This window comes from Trachemys scripta, chromosome 5 (assembly GCF_013100865.1).
Source record: "Trachemys scripta elegans isolate TJP31775 chromosome 5, CAS_Tse_1.0, whole genome shotgun sequence".
In the NCBI taxonomy this organism is placed as follows: Eukaryota; Metazoa; Chordata; order Testudines; family Emydidae; genus Trachemys; species Trachemys scripta.
This window is the reverse complement of record NC_048302.1, coordinates 23,739,269-23,760,105: the sequence shown is the minus strand read 5'-3', so window position 1 is coordinate 23,760,105 and position 20,837 is coordinate 23,739,269. Positions and strand designations below refer to the sequence as shown.

Below are 20,837 nucleotides of genomic sequence, written 5' to 3'. Positions count from 1 at the left end.
CTGTTAATTGAATCTCATCTTCACTCCATACACGCTTTTCTCGCTCACCCTAGTCATTCTGTAGATTCTTACTTTCCCCAACAGGCCCAGGAAATCTTTTCCCCTGTCCCTCACCAGGCCAGGGAGGTTGACCTGAAAACAACAGCAACTTCTGCCCTTGTAACAGGATTTGGTTCTCTCTGTCCCCAGCAGGTTGTAAGAGGGGGCCTACCAAGGAGAAGAGGGGCCTGGGGGATTCTGCTGGCCTCTTGGCACACAGCCATAGGCCAGCCCATCACTGAGTCCCTGTACAAGTTTCTCTTTCTCTTCTTGAGTTCAGGCCCTTCCCCTGCCATCTTGAAATGCAGGCAGGGTCTCAGGGTTGGAAGAGAGGAGGAGACTCAGACATGCAAATAGAGTGCCTGATGATAGGAGGAGTCAGTCTGAGGCCCTCTGCTACTGTGTGCCCTGAACTGCATCAGCTTAAAAAAATAAAACTGCTCTTAGGCCATCCTGGCTCCTGTTCATGACCCAGGATAATGTCCCCTCCGTGTCTCTCTTTGACCCACAGCACTTTGCCAAGTCGTTCATATAGGATCTAAACTGCACAAATGCTTTGCTTTTCTAAATGAGCTACCATGTAGGCATTTATATTAAATACTTCCAGAGAATATTGTATGTTAGCAGGTAAAACCTCAGGCTTCCAGGTATTTCCCTCCCCCCTCAAAAGACAAACCCCTGTGTGACTTCCTAAAGAGAACAGGGAAGTTGGCATATTCTAGAAGTAGTGAAGTTAACCAGTGTCCTGCTTTAACTGGACTGAGAACTTGGTGCAGCTTTGAACTCAGGTAAAGTTATTTAGTTTACTTAACTATAAGCCAGATTCTGTCGTGTTTTTGAAACTCCTGCAGTGATGACACTTACATCCCAGTCCTACAGGCTGGTCTGCACAAGGTAGATCTTTGAGCCTCATTCGCTTCAGTGAGGATTCACTCCGGCACAGGGGTCAACCTGTGCAGAACAGCACTGCAGGATCAGAGCCTTAGGTTGCATCAGGGTTTTTGTTAGCTCATGTGCATTCCATATGCTATGTGTGCGAATGTAGTTTTTTTATTTTATTTTATTTTTTTTTAAGTCTAACTGAAGGATGGTTTAATAAAACTAAGCCTGTGAATGATGCACGTCACTGGTGGAATGGGACTGTTGAAGTTTTTAACTGTGTCAGAGAATGTCAGATTAGACATCTGAGACATCAGACATGGCTATCTGAAGATGATATGGCAGCAGGTTCACTCTTGCACATAGGAGTAAATTAGCTGTGTGTCATATTGAAATATGTAAATAATATTGTGCAGGAAATATTTTTGCCATAGCAGCCAACGTAACTTAGGTCACATGGATACAGTTCAATTCTTCCAACTAACCAGGCTGCTGGGAACAATTCAGCGTACACTTCTGGGTTTAAATCAGTGTTCATTTCAACTTTCCAGTTCACCTTTTAAGAATTAATTACTTCTCAGTCTCTGGCTTTAGAAACACAAAGAGTTAATTCAGACTTCTGTGATTTGCAGAATTTCTTTGGCCCCGAGTTTGTGAAAATGACCATTGAGCCATTCATCTCCTTGGATCTACCAAAGTCAATCTTGGTAAGAAATGGTCTATTCATCAATAATTTGTAGTAGGAATATATTAAACCATTAATACATCTTTATGACACATGTGACTGGTCTGATACTTTATTTCACAAAATGCAGACAAAGAAAGGGAAGAATGAGGATACCAGGCGGAAAGTAAACATAATGCTTTTAAGTGGGCAGAGGCTGGAGCTGACCTGTGATACCAAAACTATTTGCAAAGATGTTTTTGATATGGTGGTAGCCCATGTTGGTTTAGTGGAGCATCACTTGTTTGGCTTGGCTAGCCTAAAAGGTAAGAACAATGTTTTAATTTAACTGGGGAGGTATAAAATTACTCGGGTTGGCTAAATATGCTGTGTTGGAGACTGGCAAAGGAAGATTTGAGATGGATGGGAAACCAGAGCAATCATTTATGATAAATCCATTGATTTAGGGTCAGGCTCTGCCACCCTTACCTTGCTCCATGAATAGATCCATTTGCTTAAATTAGTATGGTATTACACAACCTGAAGAACAATAAGAGAATCAGGGTGGCCCTTTATCTTTGTTACTTTGCATTTTCTTCTGTCCTCCAAGTTGTCTTTCACTTTGTATGTTTCTGGTCAATAGGGACCTCTTGGAGATGGCTTTGGGTCTGATCAAAATACTCTGTTACAAAATACTTTTGCTAACATTACTCTTTCTTAGCAAAACCTTACAATGCAAGTATTCCCACTGACATCAGTAGGGCTACTTGTGTAGAGAGGTATTAGTCAATATACAGGTGGCAGCACTGAGCCCTTAGTGATTCAGTATAAGAGCTGATCAGAAATTTTCCAACAGAAGAGCTTTCCAAAGGAAAATGCTGATTCAGAAAATTGATTTTGCCAAAATTGACAGAAAGGTTTCCAAGGGACTTCTAGGCTTCTGACTCCCCAAGTTGCCTGTCGCCCCACCTTGTGGACTGGCAGGTTCCATATTGCGTGGGGAGTCTGGGAAACATGTAGAGAAAGTGAAATATAGTTTAGACTTTTTCTAACTGAAATTTTGGAATTCCCACTCTGTGGAATGCTCATTCGGAATGATTATTTTAACTTCTGGAATTTCCCACAGAACAGGAATTCAGGGTTCCAACCAGTCCTATGCAGTGTGTTAAGGCTTTTACTTATTATAGTCTCTTCCATACATTTAAGCTAGGGAGCAAACTGAAAATTTCCAGTACATACCAGGGGTGTTGGGTTTGGTAATGTAATTTTCTGACCACAAGGAAATGGATGAAGACCTCCAAACTCATTTCATGTAGGCCACCATATAGCCATCATGAAGAGAAATACTTGTCTCTACATCCTGGGTTGAGTTTTAAATGGTGAAAGACTTTTTCTCCTTACTAACCACTGCGCCATTCATTCAGCTCATTTTATTGTGTATTATAATTCTCTGCTAGTTGATAGAATATTAACCATCAAGAATAAACTGCAAAATTGTAAAGCTGATCTTAATTCTGCAGCCGGAGAAAGTGTCTGTTTATGAAAATGCTTTCCTCTTACTCATGTTACAGACAATGAATTTTTCTTTGTTGATCCTGACTTAAAACTAACTAAAGTTGCTCCGGAAGGATGGAAAGAGGAACCCAAAAAAAAGAGCAAAGCCACAATCAACTTCACCTTGTTCTTTCGCGTTAAGTTTTTCGTGGATGATGTCAGTCTTATACAGTGAGTAGCTGAACATTATTTTCTCATCATCTTCTTAATAGAGTCCCTCTCTATCTTTAATTTCCTCCCCCCACTTCAGGTTCTATGTGTACAATGTTAGAAGCTTTGCTGAAAGGAGCAATATTGTGTGTTGTTTTCCCTCCAGGCACACTCTGACATGTCACCAGTATTATCTACAGCTACGGAAAGATCTCCTGGAGGAAAGGATGCATTGTGATGACGAGACAGCTTTACTGCTAGCATCTCTGGCCCTGCAGGCTGAGTATGGAGATTACCAGGCTGAGGTAGGATGTACATTCATCTATGATCAACTGCTATTTGTGCTATTCAATTACTGCACTTGCTCTGTGGTATAGTTCAGGGCTGAATATGTTCCAGTTCTTTGGGAGTTCAATTGATCTGCTGTTTGTAATTGTTACGCTGTTTGAAGTCTAGTGGAGAGAGAACATAGATGTGCTTTCATGCAGAGATGGGCCTCAGCCATAGAATTTCAGGTCTGAATGTTGAACCTGTGCCGAAGAATTCAGATACGGATCTGGATGTTGAACCCATTGTCCCTTCCAATGTTTGGCGGTTTGGATCCAGCATTGTAGTTTGGCCATTTCATGGATGTTGGCTCAAACCCAGTGTCTTAGTAATAGTAGAATAGAGAGAAGGGCCAAAAATGACATTTAGCTCTAACTCTGGGTTCAGAGACTGAGCTCCTTCCCCCCAGTCTGTCTGAAAGTTCAGATCCATGGTTTTAGCTGAAGCCTATCTTTACACACAAAAGATTGTTGTTCTTATGATAACATATGAAGAATAAAAATGCTTCACTTTATAGGTGCATGGCATGTCCTATTTTAGACTAGAACATTACCTACCAGCTAGAGTGATGGAGAAACTAGACCTATCCTACGTCAAAGAGGAGCTGCCCAAACTGCATAGCACTTATGTGGGTGCTTCTGAAAAAGAAACAGAGATAGAATTTTTGAAGGTAAGTCATAACAGCTCTTGAGTTCTCTTGTGTTCATGTGAGATTCCCTGTAGAAGGAGCATGGGATAGATAAAAAGCCTGGAATTGAAATGGAGAACAAAGGAAAATAGTTACTCTTCTAAAACAGCGTTGGCAAGGGGCAAAAGTTAAGAGGATCGCTTAAAAGATACAATTATTAAAAGGGAGAAAAGGAAATTGTACATGATAAGCTTTTAATGTTCTTTCTTCAGCTGTTTCATTGGGTGCATTACGAAAATGTCATCAGATATTAAAGAATCTGATCATTGTACGATTATAAAGGAAACTCTTAGTTTATATATTTCCTCCTCTCTGAAATCACCTTTGTCCTAATTTGTTGACTAAAGGTTTCCCAGATCGTGATATTGCAAATAACCAAAGTCTTATTGCAACTCCTACTATCCATGTCTAGGATATCCTAGAGTATGGTGTCTTTCAGGACACCTTCAGTGAAGCAGGGAGCATTAAAAATATCTCACAGGCATTTAACTCCAATTTTTTTCTTTCCTTTCCTTTGCAGATCACCTTTAAGCTAGCTAGTAGTACATATTAACATACACATTAATCTGTGTTTGACCGATGACAGATTGAATACAGCCATCTGCATATTTTATGATAGTTTAGAAAGGAAACAATTTTGGAAACTTAACTACACAGTTTGCTGCTACTTCTGCTATAAGGGCCCAGTCCTGCATCACTGAAGTGGATCAGTGTTTTACCATTGACTTCAATGGGAACAGTATTGACTCCTAAATGAATGTTCAGTAGTCTTACAATACACCAGTACACTATTGGTTAAAGGAACATAGGCAAGACAAACATTTAGCATTAGAAAGTGTCACTGAAAACTGCAAACAGAAAAAAAAGTAACAAAATTTGATCTGCATGCAGATTAGGAAAATGGGATGTGACGGGAGCTCCTAATTCAAGGCTGTCATATTTTGGGAAGTTATCTGTCACCAGGAAGGATTAAAATTGTAGCAAAGGGATTTCCAGGTTGCATTCAGTCAAGCATATCAGAGAAGATTCATGTCCTTGATCTGCATAGAGATCTTTAGATGTTTGCCCAAATCCTCTCATCATCACAGGATTTGTTTAACCTATGGCGGGGGGGGGGAGACAGACTTCTTCAAACTTTAAAACCTCCAGTGGGGTGTAAAGATTTGGCTCCACCTCACTTCAAATAATCCAGAGCAGTGTTAGAAACATAAATAAGAGTAAATGTGACTGTTAAAACTTTGTGTTAATATTCCACTTGTAAATAGTTTAATAAATCTTTAATAATTTTTTTAAATAACCAGTTGGTGAATTATTATAGATTGCGTATTACCATAGTTTATAGCCATTTAGAACACCTTCTACCGATGTGCTCACAACTATCTACCACACATACTGCTCATGTCTGTAACATGTTTATAACATCTATAAATCCTCTATGAATTGAACCTCAATGTAAAGTGTGACCATATGATTTTTTTTAACTTGTCAGTATCACTGTAGATTTTTCTAACATCCTTAACTTCATAGTCTCACAAACATGCCTCTATGTAGATGTGCCAGAGGCTGACAGAATACGGCGTTCATTTTCATCGGGTGTTGCCTGAGAAGAAATCCCAAACTGGAATCCTGCTGGGAGTGTGTTCCAAGGGAGTTCTTATTTTCGAAGTTCACAATGGAGTCCGCACACCCGTACTTCGCTTCCCATGGAGAGAAACAAAGAAAATATCCTTTAGCGTAAGTCTATATATCTGGTTTTTAGCTTTGTGTTCATATTTATGTGTGTATGTGTGTGTGTATTGGGCATTTTGCAGTGTGATCTGTACATTTCTTTTGTGGAGCTGGAGTTCCACCTCCATGGGGTTAACTCATGGGTTCTGCTGTTTAAGGTTCTGAGTTACTAGGCCCATACGTCACAGGCGCTCCAAACTCAGCACAGCTCAGGGGCCTGCCGCCACCTTTTCTTGTGAATTTTGAGATTTGCTCCCTACTCTCCATTGGATTTATAGTAACATAACGCCGTTCCAAAAGGAAATTGTGCTTTCATGAGGAATTACAGTTAAGCACCTCCCTGCCTTCCAATCTCACCCTTTTGCTGCTTAACTTCCCCACTCTGGGACCCATCTCGGCATGTTTATCCTTCACCTGCAGGTGCCCTCTGCTGCCTCCAATTCCATCACCTGTTGTGATCATCCCCTTCTCTCTACTCCCCCACATGCAGCTCATCCCAGTCCCCTCACTTGTGTCTCCCTTCCAAACCTGTTTCAGCTCACTCCCCAGCCACTGCTCTCTCCCTTTAGCCTCCAATGCCATCTGAGTTCCTAGCATAGCTCCTCCTAACTCCAATGCCGTGTGGTCCCCCAAACCTCAATTTCTCCCATAACTCCCATCTCACCACCCAGCTCCGACACACCATTGTCCCTGTGTCCCTCTAATCTTCCCAGCACCTCAGCTCTCCCAAAGGCCCCGTAAACACCTCCCCACAACTTTTCCCAACCCTCTTCTGGCCCTGGAATACCACTTAGGGATCTGTTCCTTTCCTTTCCATTGTTTTCTGGGAGTGGCTGACTCATCTCTGTCCTCCAGGGTTTGCCAGGTAAGGGAGGAGTGCACTTGTAACCCCACTCCAACCGAGCTGGCAACAGGATCTTCGGGGTTGGAATGGCAAGTTCCCCTTCCTCACTCTGAAGGGAACTCTGGGCTCACTTAGCCCTTTACAAGCAGCATCTTGTTCCCAGGGAGTGTTGTTTCCCTGCACTCAAAGGGAAGTTCTTCCAAATAAAGGCAAGAATCCATCCTGAAGACAGGGAGAAAGCCTGCCCGCTTGTTATGGCCATAGCCACTCCTCCCAGAGTGCGTACAGGATGGGATACAGCCTGCTGAGTGGAGCCAGAGGAAGAATTTCAAGGTAGTGGGCTGAGGGACAAATACACGGTACTCCACAAACTTAGGAATGCCACTTATGCTGCTTTATGGTTATGATGTTTCCAGGAGCAATTTAGCTAAATGATAATGAATGACAATAGCTGATGCTTAATCAGGACAATATTAGCAAACACCCCACTCAGTCGGGTAACTTTCAGATGATCTAATGGGTTAAGTAAGTGTTGATAGGTTTGGAATTTCAAGCGCTAGTATTTCAACAGACAAAGAGGAGAAGTCTTTAATGCAACCTACTAACTTCTGTGAAAACTACAAACTGCTTTGCCTTCACTAAAGTTTTATCTCAAGTTAGCTAACTCAGGTTAAGAGCACATCTTTTTTTTTTTTTTTAGTGATTTTGCTAAGATTTTTATAATTACCAAAGGGATTTAGGCATCCAGCTTCCATGGACTTTCAATGGCAGATGAGTTTGTAATTCCCCTGGGGGTTTTTTCAGAATTCCACCCTACAAATTCAGGTAGAAACTGCTGCTGTTAGTTTGTTGCTGACCCAACAGTAAGCAGTGAATTGAATATGTTTTGGGCTGGTTGAGATACTACTGTATAGTGGTTTTTGATGCAGGAATGTCACTGTGTAAATCTAACATTATTTTAAATGGATACAATTGTCTATATGTTAAAAATTCATCCAGTTAATGCAATTTGCTTTAGTAAGCCTTATTTTCAGACACCTGTTTGCACAGAAACATGTTATATTCTCTCAAGGCTGAAAAACAGCAACATTTTTATTACCTATTTTTCATCTTCTAGAAAAAGAAAATAACTCTGCAGAATGTGTCAGATGGTATAAAGCATGCATTCCAAACTGACACTAGTAAGACTTGCCAATACCTCCTGCACCTCTGCTCTTCCCAGCACAAATTCCAGCTACAGATGAGAACCAGACAGAGCAACCAAGACACTCAGGACATTGGTAAGGACTGTGGTTTTCTTTCTTAAGAATGATAGCTGTCTATATTTATATGAAAAAAATGGTGCCAGTACTGTAGTAATTCCATTGAGCCCCATACATGTGCTACATTTGGAGGATCTATATTCTAAGGAAAGTATAGTAGGTCAGCAGTTCTCAAGCTGTGATCTGAAGAGAGCTGGCTAGTCACATGGTGCTGGCTCTCCTTGCTTCCAGCCACTGCGTTTGTGTAAAAGAAAGCTAAAAATACTTTCCTATTACTACTTTTTCATTTGAGCAATTTCAGTAGTTGCCACAACCGGGATGTGTGATTGCAGATCAGAGAGGTGCTCCATGTGAATGCAAACGGGAGGGGAAGCAGTTCATAACACCACATCTCTTAAGCAGTGGGGTGTCTAATCTATATGCTAATTAAAACTTATAATCAACCATCAAAAAAAGTACTATCTCAGTGTGAGTTGGTTCCTTCAGAAAGTAGTTGCCAATTAATCTTAATGTGAGTGGTTAAAATACGAGAAAAAGATTCCTTTGTAGATTAGTAACTTAAATTGGATTGAACAATGCTTTCCTCCTTGAAATAGATAAGCAGTGTTTATTTGACTTCTACCTGGAATGCAGCCTGGTTGGTCCGCTGGCTTTTTTATAGAGCCCCCAAGGTGGTATTTTTTTCAGTCTGTTTTGTTCATTCTTACTTCGTTTTACATTTCAGTCAGTCTGCAGAGACATCTCTCCTATACAGCCAATTGCTGTATTGCAGATTTACACTGGTCTAACTGAGATCAGAGTCTGGCCCCATTGCTGTAGAAATGCTGATCTCCGATGAAAGAGAGAATTGACCACGGCAACTGTGCAGCTTTTCTGTTCTATCAGACACTGCAGACCATTTAGCATAAAGAAATGGAACAAAATGACTCAAGTCCCTTGAGCCATATTCTAACTCAATGTCAGTTTATTCTAGAAAGCACAGAAGACATTGCATGCAAGGCTTTCTTGCCCAGCCAGACTCAGCGACTTTTACACACACAGCTTGTGTTTTGTTATGGGAGTCTGGAGACTAATAGATTTGTTTTGCTTATGTGCACAGCAGCCTTCTGCGAATTCAGAGGCCTGGGAGTTCATCCATCAATTCTGAGCAAGAAGTAAATTAAGTTTCTAAGAGAATTCCATTTGTTCAAAAATGAAACTAATGTAGGGGGAAAAGCATGCTTTCCTCCACAGTTTCACAATGGAACTATTAATGTGTTTTGGTAGACTCCTTTAAAGTGATTGCCCAGCCTGTATTCCCTACAGAATTAATAGAAAAATGTATACAGTAATATCCAAAAAGTTGTAGAGAGATGTTAAACAACATACAGTTTAAAATGAAACAACCACAACGTAAATAAACCAAGTAGTGCAGTATTATTATTATTAATAATATTCCTTAGATAGCCGGGGTGCACAGAATCTTCCATCAGGATCTCCACTCCAATATGCTGGGCTCAGTACAAACATAAACTAAGAGTCCCCGTCCCAAAGACCTTACAATCTACATAGGGAACAAGACCTAACGGGTGGATGTAGAACTCAGCAGAATGGGGGAGAAAGAACACATGGGTGACTGTAATAACAGCACAACGTGCCTATATTAAAAAGTGTACATCCTTAGTTGTGGGGGAGGGTTAATAGTATAAATTAACAAGAGATGATACTAACTCTAATAGATGATACTAACTCATTAGACAATGTTCCATGGGCACAGGCAGCTGGGAGGTTATAAATAAGGATTTGAATGAGGCTATGACCCATTTCTTGGAAGTACAATGTATGATGTCTAAAAGGAGAGCAGTTGACATGTATCTTGGGTGTAGCAAAGTATTTAATAAAGTATCTCATGGGAACGTAGTAAGATAAAGGTCCTGGCATCAGTACTTGACCTAGCTAAATTAATTGCAACCAGCTAATTTGTATGAAGAATAAGAATAAAAAAGGACACACACACACTGCCCCTGGATGATGGGTGCAAGTGGGTTTCCTCAATTGCTGTCTGCTATTAAAACAGATGATTTATTGATAGATTTGAGAAGTGACAAAACAAATGAGGAGTGTAGCATACTGTGACCGTTATTCACTTGCTGCAGGAGGCAAGCAGAAGACTAGGGTGCATGGGATTTTAGTGTAAATGTAAGATCATGCTTTAGGAGAACACAAAATCCCTTGAACATCATTCTTGCTGAGAAAGTCGGGGGAGACAATAGCTCAAAGGAAAGAGTTCAGTGTGTGATGGCTGCCAAAAATAAAAAGGCAGCTAACAAGGTCTTACGATGCATAAGAAGGGAGATTATTTATAAATCGAGACATAATGGTTTCTTTTATGTAACCTTTGTAAGAGTACACTTGGAATATTGAGTACCATACTGGGCACAAATTTAAAGATTGGAGATTCAAATTCTTGAAAGAGTGCATAGAAGGACTGCACAGATTAGTTAAGGATTAAGTCAGTCTTATGAGGAAAGACTTCACGCAGTTGAGTACATTTAGCCTGGGGGAAAAGAGAGACAGAAGACTTGATTAGAGCGCATGTAAGCATTTAAGAGTCTTAGCAAGATTTTTGGAAAGACCTACACCGGGCTGGCAGAATGAGAGGACATGATGTGAAGTTTGCAGCTATTTGAATAGTTCTTCTCCAAGGAGATCCACCAAAACGCGGAATAAACACTAGGGGAGATCTTGGAGCAGCAGGTACCAGACCATTTTAAGAAAAATGTATGTGCACAGTGGTTCTCCTTAAAAACTTGCCAGTTGTGCCTTGGATAAATAAATCTTTCCTTGTTTGCCTGCATACTTTGTAGAGAGAATGCTAAATTATTATCACAGTTACGTCATGTTCTAAGAATCAGAGGAAACTGTGGTATCTCGGATACCACTGTTGTGTGGTAACTGTTGCCAAATAGACTTTAAATGGTGACCATGATACTTTAATAATAATATTTAATGGGTGTACTGTACCAATTGAGAAACAGGGTTTTCCCATCAAATCGTGCAGCGTTGGAATCGTATAAGCTAAGTTTCTCTCTGTTCTTAAGCATCTTATTTCCCATCTGTGAACATGAATTGTAGTGGCATATGTAAATTAAGGATGGGTGAATCTCAGTCTTTCTTCTGAATTGAATCCAGAACTTCTGGGTCTGTAATGGGCTCTGATCAGCTGACTTTATTTAACTATTCTCTTTCTGCCTAGCTTCCAGACCTCAGTGCTTCCCCCCCGCCCCCACCCCTTACTGAGAGAATCCTGTTACAGGAATCAACATTGTCTACAGAGCACTGCTGGGCTCCAAGCAACACATGTGTTCTATTCTATGTCAAAGCACTTTGGGGCTTCTCCAATTGGGGACATCCCAAAGAGTGAGAAACCTGATAGCAATGGCACACGTCCAGAAGAGAGGCTGCCAAACCTCCTGGACCCTGCAAGAGGGACTTCAGTGGTAGAGGAACCGGTTATAGGAAAATTGTAAAATCCAAGGATTAGCTGAATGATTGCTGGGAGAGAGGGGCAAAGTGCCAGAGTCAGTTGTTGCAAAAGAGTCAAGGATTTTCAAGGACAACGCTGAGGGATGGTGAGAAGCCTGATGGGGAAAGAGATTTGGAGACTTATTGGGAGGTTTTGAACAGGAGAGATCCCCGAAATGTTGAGTAGAGTTTTGAAAAGGCATCTAAACTCATGGATACTTAGCTAGGCCTTTGGCGGGATTTCAACCAACACAGTATTAAAACTCTTGTGCACTGATGGCAGTGCAGATCTCAGTCGTCTAGTGAAATTCAGGAGAAATATTGTGTGGTTTTGTGGAATTGACTCAAGTGTAGACTAAGCTGAGGTCAGCATACTGTTATTAAATCCAAGCCATTCTCTCTGAGCTAGATATTCCAGGCCATGTTAGTCATACATACAGTCCACTTCTACTGAAAAAGCTACTGTTAAAAAATGCCCCATGTCCACTAGTTTTAAATATATCACACCAGCAGATGTTAAATTAAAAGAAAAAGTGTACTACAGGATTATAATTCATGTAAATCAGTCCTGTTTCCTTGCAGAGAGAGCATCATTCAGGAGTCTGAACCTTCAAGCTGAGTCTGTTAAAGGATTTAACATGGGACGTGCAATCAGTACAGGCAGTCTGGCCAGCAGTACGTTGAACAAGCTCCGACCTTTGTCAGTTCAAGCTGAAATTCTGAAGCGACTCTCTTGCTCTGAGCTGTCACTTTTTCAACCACTTCCTGGCTGCTCCAAAGAGAAGAATGAGAAAGCTTCATGGGAAGAAAGACCCAGAGCCATGAGCAAATCATTTCATGATCTGAGTCAGAGCCAGATCTCTATTTACCCCCATCGGAAAAATGTTCTCACCGCTGTGAATTCCTCCCCACGGAAAATGGAGGAGCTGATAGGAAGAATCTTTCAACAGACGCCAAAATCTGATGTTGGAGCAATGAAACTGAACAAGTAAGAATCACTCTCACTTCCCAGAGCTTTGTCTTTTTATGCAAGGCAGCTACATTTTTACATCAGTTTTCATTTCTACCACATTTATTATTTATACTATTATTTTATTACATTGACTTCTCCCCTCTTCCTCCCTCCCTCCCGCCTTCCATTTCTTTCCCCATCCTGTTTAGTTCAAAATCTCTTGCAGGTTTAAATAGAAGCCTTGAAAGGAGGAAAAATGAATCAGACTCATCATCCATTGAAGATACTGGTCAAGCTTATGTTGTAGGTCAGCACGGAAAAAGTATTATTTTATTTGCTAACTAAACTCTAGAGTATTCTCTGATGTAAGGCTTTAATGTACAGGGTATCAGGTTTCTTCAGTGTTCTGCTAGGGAACTGTTCGCTACTGGCTTGCGTAGGTTTTTCTTTTTACAATCAAAATGTTTTAACAAATAAAAAAATCCCCTTTTCATAAAAATAACAAACCTGTGTGCAAATAGTGAGTGAAGTTCCAAAGAACTTCTCCCAATTCTGTCATTTGGGAACATCAGTTCCTCTGTGGATTTTTGTCTTTCATCACTGGCCTGCCTTTCCATCCCACCTCCCCAGCACATTTGCAGTGTTCTTTGGAGAAAAGGTTGGTTTCTTGGAGATGGGCTCAGTTGGGCATGAACTGGCTATTTTCCCGTATCTCCCCGAGCAGTACTTATAGAGTTCCCTCAGTCTCCGTTACTCTGGTAACAGGAATCTTGAATGGCTAGGATTCTTGCTACAGCAATGTGCATGCTATATCTTTAAAGGGTTATTTTGAGGAATTATGAAGCTCTAAAAAGATACACGTGATCAGTGTTTGTATGTGTACACACACACTCACACCAGCATGCACACACGCACATGATGCTACGATTATAAGCCTGTTTCTTCAGCTCTAGAAACACAGGCCTCTAATAACTGAGCTAAAAGAACTGCTGTAGCAGGTGGCTGGAGGACCCTTATCCTTCTGTGGACCTGTAACTAACAGACATAATCTTACTCTACCATTCTGCAAAGGGTTTGGGGCACAAATACAGATGCTCTTGCACAGTCCCATTACCTTGAGTGGGATTCTGCACAGTAATAACTGTTTCCTATGCATGACCTTGGCAAGACGGGGATCAAAAGCAATATGTTAACAGGGGATAGAGAACTTAGAACTAAATGTTTCCGATTTTTAAGTGGAAGTGGTCGTCGAGTTCTTTGTTTGTCACTCTCCTGCTGCTCTCTGTAGTACAGCAATATCATCTTGAAATTAAAACCTCCATAGAAAATGTATTCCTTGACACAAATCTGTTGGTATATAGATATTCAGCTGAGGCTCTTCATTTAACTCCAGCCGTTTCTTAGTAATTGTTTTCTGAGGGAGGGTGGAGAAAAGAAGTGAGAACATAAATCAGAAAACTCGTTTGGTTTGTATTAGCATAGCATTGCTAATCAAGAATTGCAGGGAGCAAGACTATGCATAAATTTCTAAACCTCAGAGACACTTAAAAAAATAAAGGGAAACCATTGCGTTATGCCTGGATTATGTATTGCTGGGGATATTTTAAGAGTACAAAGAGATGTCAATTTAAATAGTCAGTTTCAATCTATGAATATGAATGAGGACTTAAAACTTCTCTAAATGTACATCTGAAGATGCAAAATTCAGTGAAAAATTCAACCTGGACAGTTTTTGTTGTTGTTGTAATTCTTATTGACCCACAAAGAGAGGAATTTTCCTGTGTCTAGTGTACATGAATTGGTTAGGCATATACATTGTGTAATGTTAGTAGTTTTAGCCTCTGACTTTATTTTTATTGATAGATTTTTTTTTAATGTTAACTTTTTATATGAAGGTGAGAATAGCCTGAGACCCTCAGTTCTTTAGTGAATCCACCTTTTCTCCAACCCATTGCCACTCTGAACTTTGAAACAGGACTGAGATGCACCTGTAATTTAATTTTGCTAAATCAAAACCTCTGGCTTTACCCATGTTCAGCATGAATAAGAAATGCAATATCATGGATCAACTTTTGCACACACTGTATATAGATATTACCAAGAAGCACTGTAGTTTTATTAAAAAGGTTGAAATATTGTTAGTTAAATCTCTAATAGTTGCATTTACATCCCAGGTATTAACATGAATAGTTCTGGAAATCCTGCATCAGCGCCACTGAAAGAAAATGGTAGGTTTCTAATAAAATCTCTTTATGATATTTAAACACATGTGCCTTGTGCTTTTACTGCCCCCTTGACTACCATTGTCACTTTTGTCATCTTATCGGATACCTTCTTCAGATAATGGGATAGGTGCCCTTTGCTTTTTAAAATGTAACTTCTAACAGCTGATGTTGACTCACTTTCTTGCAAGATTTTCCAAAAGAGTCACAGCCAAATATAGTCAGTAAGCAGCCTGTGTTGTTTGAGATTTGTAGGGATGCTGTCACCTTAAAAATCATGCTCTTTAGAAGTCATTTTTTCCCTTTGGTATGCTGCTAGTAACACCTTAGAAACTGAAAGTGAGGTTTCTTTTCAAATTGTGGTGTATTTGGGTGTTTTTGTTTTTTGTTTGTGGTTTCTTTTGACCTTCTCCAGTGGTGACTTGTTTTCATATGTTTCCCAAGGCAGTCTGTTGTCATGTCCTGGTACTTCCTACTTAACACGCACCAGCACGGTGACCTCGCAGAGCTGATACTGTGCTCTAAAAGCCCCTATGCAGTCTGTAGGGTCAGATTGTGATGATAGCATCTGTCCCAGCCTCCGAACTAGTGATTCCAATATGAGTAAATGCATTTCAGTTGTATAATGTAACCTAGCTGTTTCTTGTTTTTGTTTGATTTGAACCATACTACTGTGTGTTTTGACCTTACCCTACCCAATCCGGCCAATCTCTTACCATCCACCTTCCAAACAACACCCCCAGACACTAGTGTGATTTCTTCTCCAGCCAATCCCTGACCAGTCTTCCCCCTCCCAAAAACACAGCCGCGACACAACATATTGCACATCACCACACACACAGCACTCGCCAAATATTTAGCCGCCGGCACTAAACATACCAACATGATGTGTAGCATGCGCCAATCACCCCTCAGCAGCCACTTACACTGACAGCACTGGCTGTTCCTTCTACATCCCTCCTGTGGTAGGGAAGCATCACTTCTCTCTCTCTCCTTCCATTCTCATCTGGGGGCAGTTCCTCTTTTCTCACTCCTATCACAATAGGGCGTTGGGTTTCCTGTTTTGAGGAAGAGTTAGGGTTGTCCCCCTTCTCCCCGGGAGATGTCCCAATGGCAGAGCTGCCCCCACTCCTGATCTGTCTCTCCTGGTGAATCATGGGGTGGGGTGGAACCAGGGCACATGGCTCATGTTACTCTCTGCCAAGGACGCTTGTAGTGGCCTGCAGCTGCTCTTTGTCTCATTGGGGGAGACTGTGCTACAGCAGCTCTTCTTCTGTCCTGCGGCCTGCTGGGTAAGCAGGCAAGGGAGCACTTCTCTAGGTGACTGTGGGCACAAGTCCAGGAACTCATTTTTGTTTTTTTTTAATGCTGGAAAACAGCATTTTGTATCGGAACAGGGTTTTTTCCCCAAAAAACAGTATATTTCAGAATCTAAATGTTGGGGCCTATTTCAAGTTGACAGGGTCCCTTTAAGAATGAGATGGATAAAATCTGAGGGCATTCAAAGCTTGTAAGGTTAAAGCAACACAACTTATCAAACTACAGCAAATGCAAAGAAAGAAATCTGCACATCTGTGTGCTGGAGTTAAGAAACTTAGAGCCTCTTCCTGCAAACTTTCCCACAAACATCCCCCATTGAATTCAATAGCTCTGATTCTGCAATGCACTTACCCTAGGCTTAACTTTCCGCATGTGCTTATGTCTTTCTTTATTCGTGAAACACTTAAGCACACACTTTAGTGCTTTGAGGAATGGGGCCAATATGTTGCAAAATCAGAGAGCTTGCAGGATTGTAGCCCCAAACAGTATATCCTAAAGACTGGTTTTTACACGGAGGAAGGAAAAAGAGTCATTTTGTTTGGTTTAAAAATAGAGAGAATTGAATGGAATTTTAATTCAGCTGTAAAGTGGTGGGAGGAGTAGGTAATAGAATCATAAAAATGTAGGGCTGGAAGGGACCTCAAGAAGTCAAGTCCAGCCCCTTGCGCCGAGGCAGGTCCATGTTTGGACCTGTCAAACTCGATAGCGCCCTTTGGAGTTACAAGACAAGTCCTGTAAATAGAGTGGTATAAAATGAACATAAAAGGCACATCATTTTGCAGATGCCCAATCAATATGTTTTATTATCAAATTATGACTTTTTAATAGACACTCTATGCTCTGCCTTGTTTGTAGTGTCCTTGCCAGAAAGGGAGATAACCTTGGTGAATCTGAAGAAAGATGAGAAACATGGCTTAGGTAAGTTACTAAAGTCTTGTGATCCGGTAACACACATATATACACACACACACTGAGGAAACATGGTTGGGAAAGGCAGCGTAGGCCAGTGGAAATATCTCTGGACTTGGAATTTGGGCACCCAGAGTCTATTCCTGGCTCTGATGAATGATCTTGGGCAAGTCTGTCTCCGTTTCCTTGTCTGTCGAATGCAGATAATGATCTGTACATCCCTTTGAAAAGCTCGATATCAGTTAAATTTCGTCATTAGTTTTGTAAGCCATTAACCTGCTGAAAGACATCTCAATGCCATTCCAAATTATGCAAGTAAAAATTACTCCAAATTGGGTTTGTGTCTGTGTCCAAGTAACATGGACAGCTGTGAAATTTAAAAAAAACATGACAAAGCCATTATGAACTACTTTTACTGCTTTCCTCTGCTGTATAACACACAATTTCATCAGAGAGGGAACATTAGTTCATGGTTTAAAGCAGACGAATGAGAGACAAAAGAACTGGATTATAGTCCCTGCTCCACTACTGACTTCCATGTGATCTTGGGCAAATTGTCCCCATATGAAAAATGAGAGTAATTTTATACCTGACTCACCTTTGTGACGTCCTTTGAGATGGCCTTTTGACAGTTGCTCTGTAGATTCAGTATATCGCCACTGTGTAAATCCAAATGGGGAAAATACCAAGAAGAAACATTATTTATATTTGAGCCTTAAACTCATAGATTGCAACAAATCTCTTAAAGACAACCTTAAGATGTGGGAAAAGTGTGTGCGTGTGTGAGGCAGCTCGGGGGGCTTGAAAAATGAAGAAGAAGAAAATCAAGTGTGGTCTTCCCAGGTTTACCTGAAGAGACACATTGCAGGTCTCAGATGTGGGTTGTCAGCCTTAACTGACAGGCCAGAGTGTTACATCTTTAACCAAGAGAGATTTACTCTAAGTGTAGTTCAGACATTTGAGTTAAATGAACATTAACAAAACAAGCAAACCCAAACGTTTTAAATAGATAAAAATATCTCGAACCTGCTCAATGAATTAATTTAGACTTCCTTCATATCTCTGATGTACAGTCCTCCAGGTTTTCCAGTCATCTCTAGAGACTTTCAGGAGAGTCAGTTAGGCAAGGTCTGAATTTCTTAGGTAAAAATCAAGCAGAAAAGAAAATAATATTGAAATAAACCTTTTAAGCCTTCTTTACGCAACATAAAAATGAAAAAAAAATGGAGAAGACCGCAATCTTTTCCTTTTGCAGGTCACTTTTACATATATATGATCTTAAAAGCTGCTAGAGTAGTAAATCTTTTGTATCAAATGGCAAAAGATAAACTTGTAAAGAATGAATGAATGGTTGACATCTGTGCGTGTGTATGTTTGTTTTTAAATAGGATTTCAGATTGTTGGTGGGGAGAAGACTGGAAAACTTGATCTGGGAATTTTTATTCATTCAGTAATTCCTGGAGGGCCAGCCGACTTGGATGGGTCCTTAAAACCAGGTAAATTATATGATTAGGAAAAGATGTGCTCCAGACGAAGGACTGGGGGCCAGAAACTCCTTCATTCTAGTCCTGTCTCTAATACTGACTCCATCCCTGGCTGTGGGAGGTCGTCACTTAAATGTGTCTGTCTCTATTTCTCCATTGACCATACATATTGATAATTACTTCAGAAGTATTAATGATTGATTATCGTTACGCACTATGAAAATGAAAGGTTCTGTAGAAGTCCTAAGTAGTATGAAAATTATTACAATTCATGTAAAGAAATTATGATGTTTGACTTCACTATTTCATGGCTACTTTATTTCAGTTTTAAACGCCGCAAAACCACACTTCTATCTGAAAAAATGCAACTTACTGTTGTCACAAGTAATTCCTAAAATTGTGTTTACCTAATCTCAACTTTTTCAATGTATTTACTTTGTACATTTGACAGCACGATGGATAGCCAATTTCACTGTTTCACAATACTCAGTTTCCCTTTTTGTTTGTTTGTGTTTTTCATACAGCAATAAGGAATGTAAAAATGCTTGTAAATTAGAGAACAATGTAGTTGTAATCCCACCAAAATTGTCAGGGAGACAGACAGGTTTAGGAGCTGAATTTACTTTAAACTCATTTTTAAAACTTGTCTAGGCTTCAATTTGACAGTAATTTTATTTGCCAAATATTTTGATTTTCAGTGTCAACTACTGAGAATGAAAATGAGCACAGAGCTTTGCACAGTGATATAACCTTGCTACCTCATTAAAGTCTGGAAATGTAAATGCTGGATGTGACGGGTTGGGTCACAGAAAACCCCTTGGGAACTGCCAGCTGATGTGCTGAGACTACCCCTGAGCCTGTTTCCCCTGGTAGCTTGGGACTTCAGACGTAGGTCTGAACCATGTCCCCCAACAGCTGCAGGCTTAACTGAAAACAGCTTAAGAGGTATTCCTGTCTCCAATACTCAGCCTCCCAACTCCCAATGGGGTCCAAACCCCAAATAAATCCATTTTATCCTGTATAAAGCCTATACAGGATAAACTCATAAATTGTTCGCTCTCTATAACACTGATAGAAAGATATGCACAGCTGTTTGCCCCCCCAGGTATTAATACATACTCTGGGTTAATTAATAAGTAAAAAGTGATTTTATTAAATACAAGAAGTAGGATTTAAGTGGTTCCAGGTGATAACAGACAGAACAAAGTGAATTACCAAGCAAAATAAAATAAAACACGCAAGTCTAAACCTAATGCAGTAAGAAGCTGAATACAGATAAAATCTCACCCTCAGAGATGTTCCAATAAGCTTCTTTTACAGACTAGCCTCCTTCTAGTCTGGGTCCAGCAATCACTCACACCCCAGTGGTTACTGTTCTTTGTTCCAGTTTCTTTCAGGTATCCTTGGGGGTGGAGAGGCTATCTCTTGAGCCAGCTGAAGACAAAATGGAGGGGTTTCCCAGGGGTTTAAATAGACGTTCTCTTGTGGGTGGACACCCCTCCCTCCCCCTGTGTAGAATCCCAGCTTACAAGATGGAGTTTTGGAGTCACATGGGCAAGTCACATGTCCATGCATGACTCAGAACTTACAGGTAGCAGCCAATGTTCACATGCTACCTTGAACATCTTCAGGTAGATTTCTTATGTGGAATGGAGCCTTCCAAGATCCAGTGTATGTTAAGTGTTTCTTGATTGGGCACTTGCAAAATCCTTTCTAAAGAAGCTGCCCAAATGCTTTACTAAGGCTACTTAAAATCAAACAAGTACACAGGCAATATTCATAACTTCGAATACAAAAAAGACACATGCATACAAATAGGATGAATATATTCAGTAGATCATAACCTTTGCAGAGATATGTTACATAGCATATGTAGCATAAAACATATTCCAGTTATGTCATATTTACATTCATAAACATATTTCCATAAAGCATTATGGGGGGCAGTGTCACACTGGATTGTTTGTATCTGAACAAATTCTTTTGTTCAGGAGACCGTCTAATATCAGTGAACAGCGTGAGCTTAGAGGGTGTCAGCCATCATGCAGCATTAGAAATTCTGGAGAATGCTCCTGAAGATGTGACGCTTGTTATCTCTCAGCCCAAGGACAAACTTTCCAAAGGTATTTTAAAACATTCTTAAATTTATATTACAAATTCTGTTCTTTCCTTTACCCTTCATTATAGGAGAGATTGATTTCCACCTGCACCCTAAGATCTCTCATGATGCACTTTTAATAACCTTCTGAAGAACCAAATGCCTGATTTTGCTTTTCTAAGGGCTTGTCTGTACTGCACCACAGTGTGGACT

The 20,837-nt window shown here is 40.4% G+C and overlaps 1 protein-coding gene across 8 annotated transcripts in view; it reads left to right on the top strand.

Moving 5' to 3' along the window:
* Positions 1 to 20,837, top strand: part of PTPN13 (protein tyrosine phosphatase non-receptor type 13) — a 146,742-nt gene that overhangs the window by 88,113 nt on the left and 37,792 nt on the right. For 7 of the 8 annotated variants that reach the window (XM_034771548.1, XM_034771554.1, XM_034771555.1 and 4 more), the window contains exons 10-22: positions 1,551 to 1,625; positions 1,734 to 1,908; positions 3,154 to 3,307; positions 3,453 to 3,591; positions 4,131 to 4,283; positions 5,853 to 6,035; positions 7,991 to 8,153; positions 12,222 to 12,627; positions 12,801 to 12,898; positions 14,766 to 14,819; positions 16,989 to 17,051; positions 18,431 to 18,538; positions 20,518 to 20,649. In XM_034771548.1, the coding sequence (XP_034627439.1) occupies positions 1,551 to 1,625; positions 1,734 to 1,908; positions 3,154 to 3,307; positions 3,453 to 3,591; positions 4,131 to 4,283; positions 5,853 to 6,035; positions 7,991 to 8,153; positions 12,222 to 12,627; positions 12,801 to 12,898; positions 14,766 to 14,819; positions 16,989 to 17,051; positions 18,431 to 18,538; positions 20,518 to 20,649 (1,903 nt within the window). The remainder of the gene's footprint in view (positions 1 to 1,550; positions 1,626 to 1,733; positions 1,909 to 3,153; positions 3,308 to 3,452; positions 3,592 to 4,130; positions 4,284 to 5,852; positions 6,036 to 7,990; positions 8,154 to 12,221; positions 12,628 to 12,800; positions 12,899 to 14,765; positions 14,820 to 16,988; positions 17,052 to 18,430; positions 18,539 to 20,517; positions 20,650 to 20,837) is intronic. The other variant, XM_034771553.1, reaches the window with a different exon arrangement.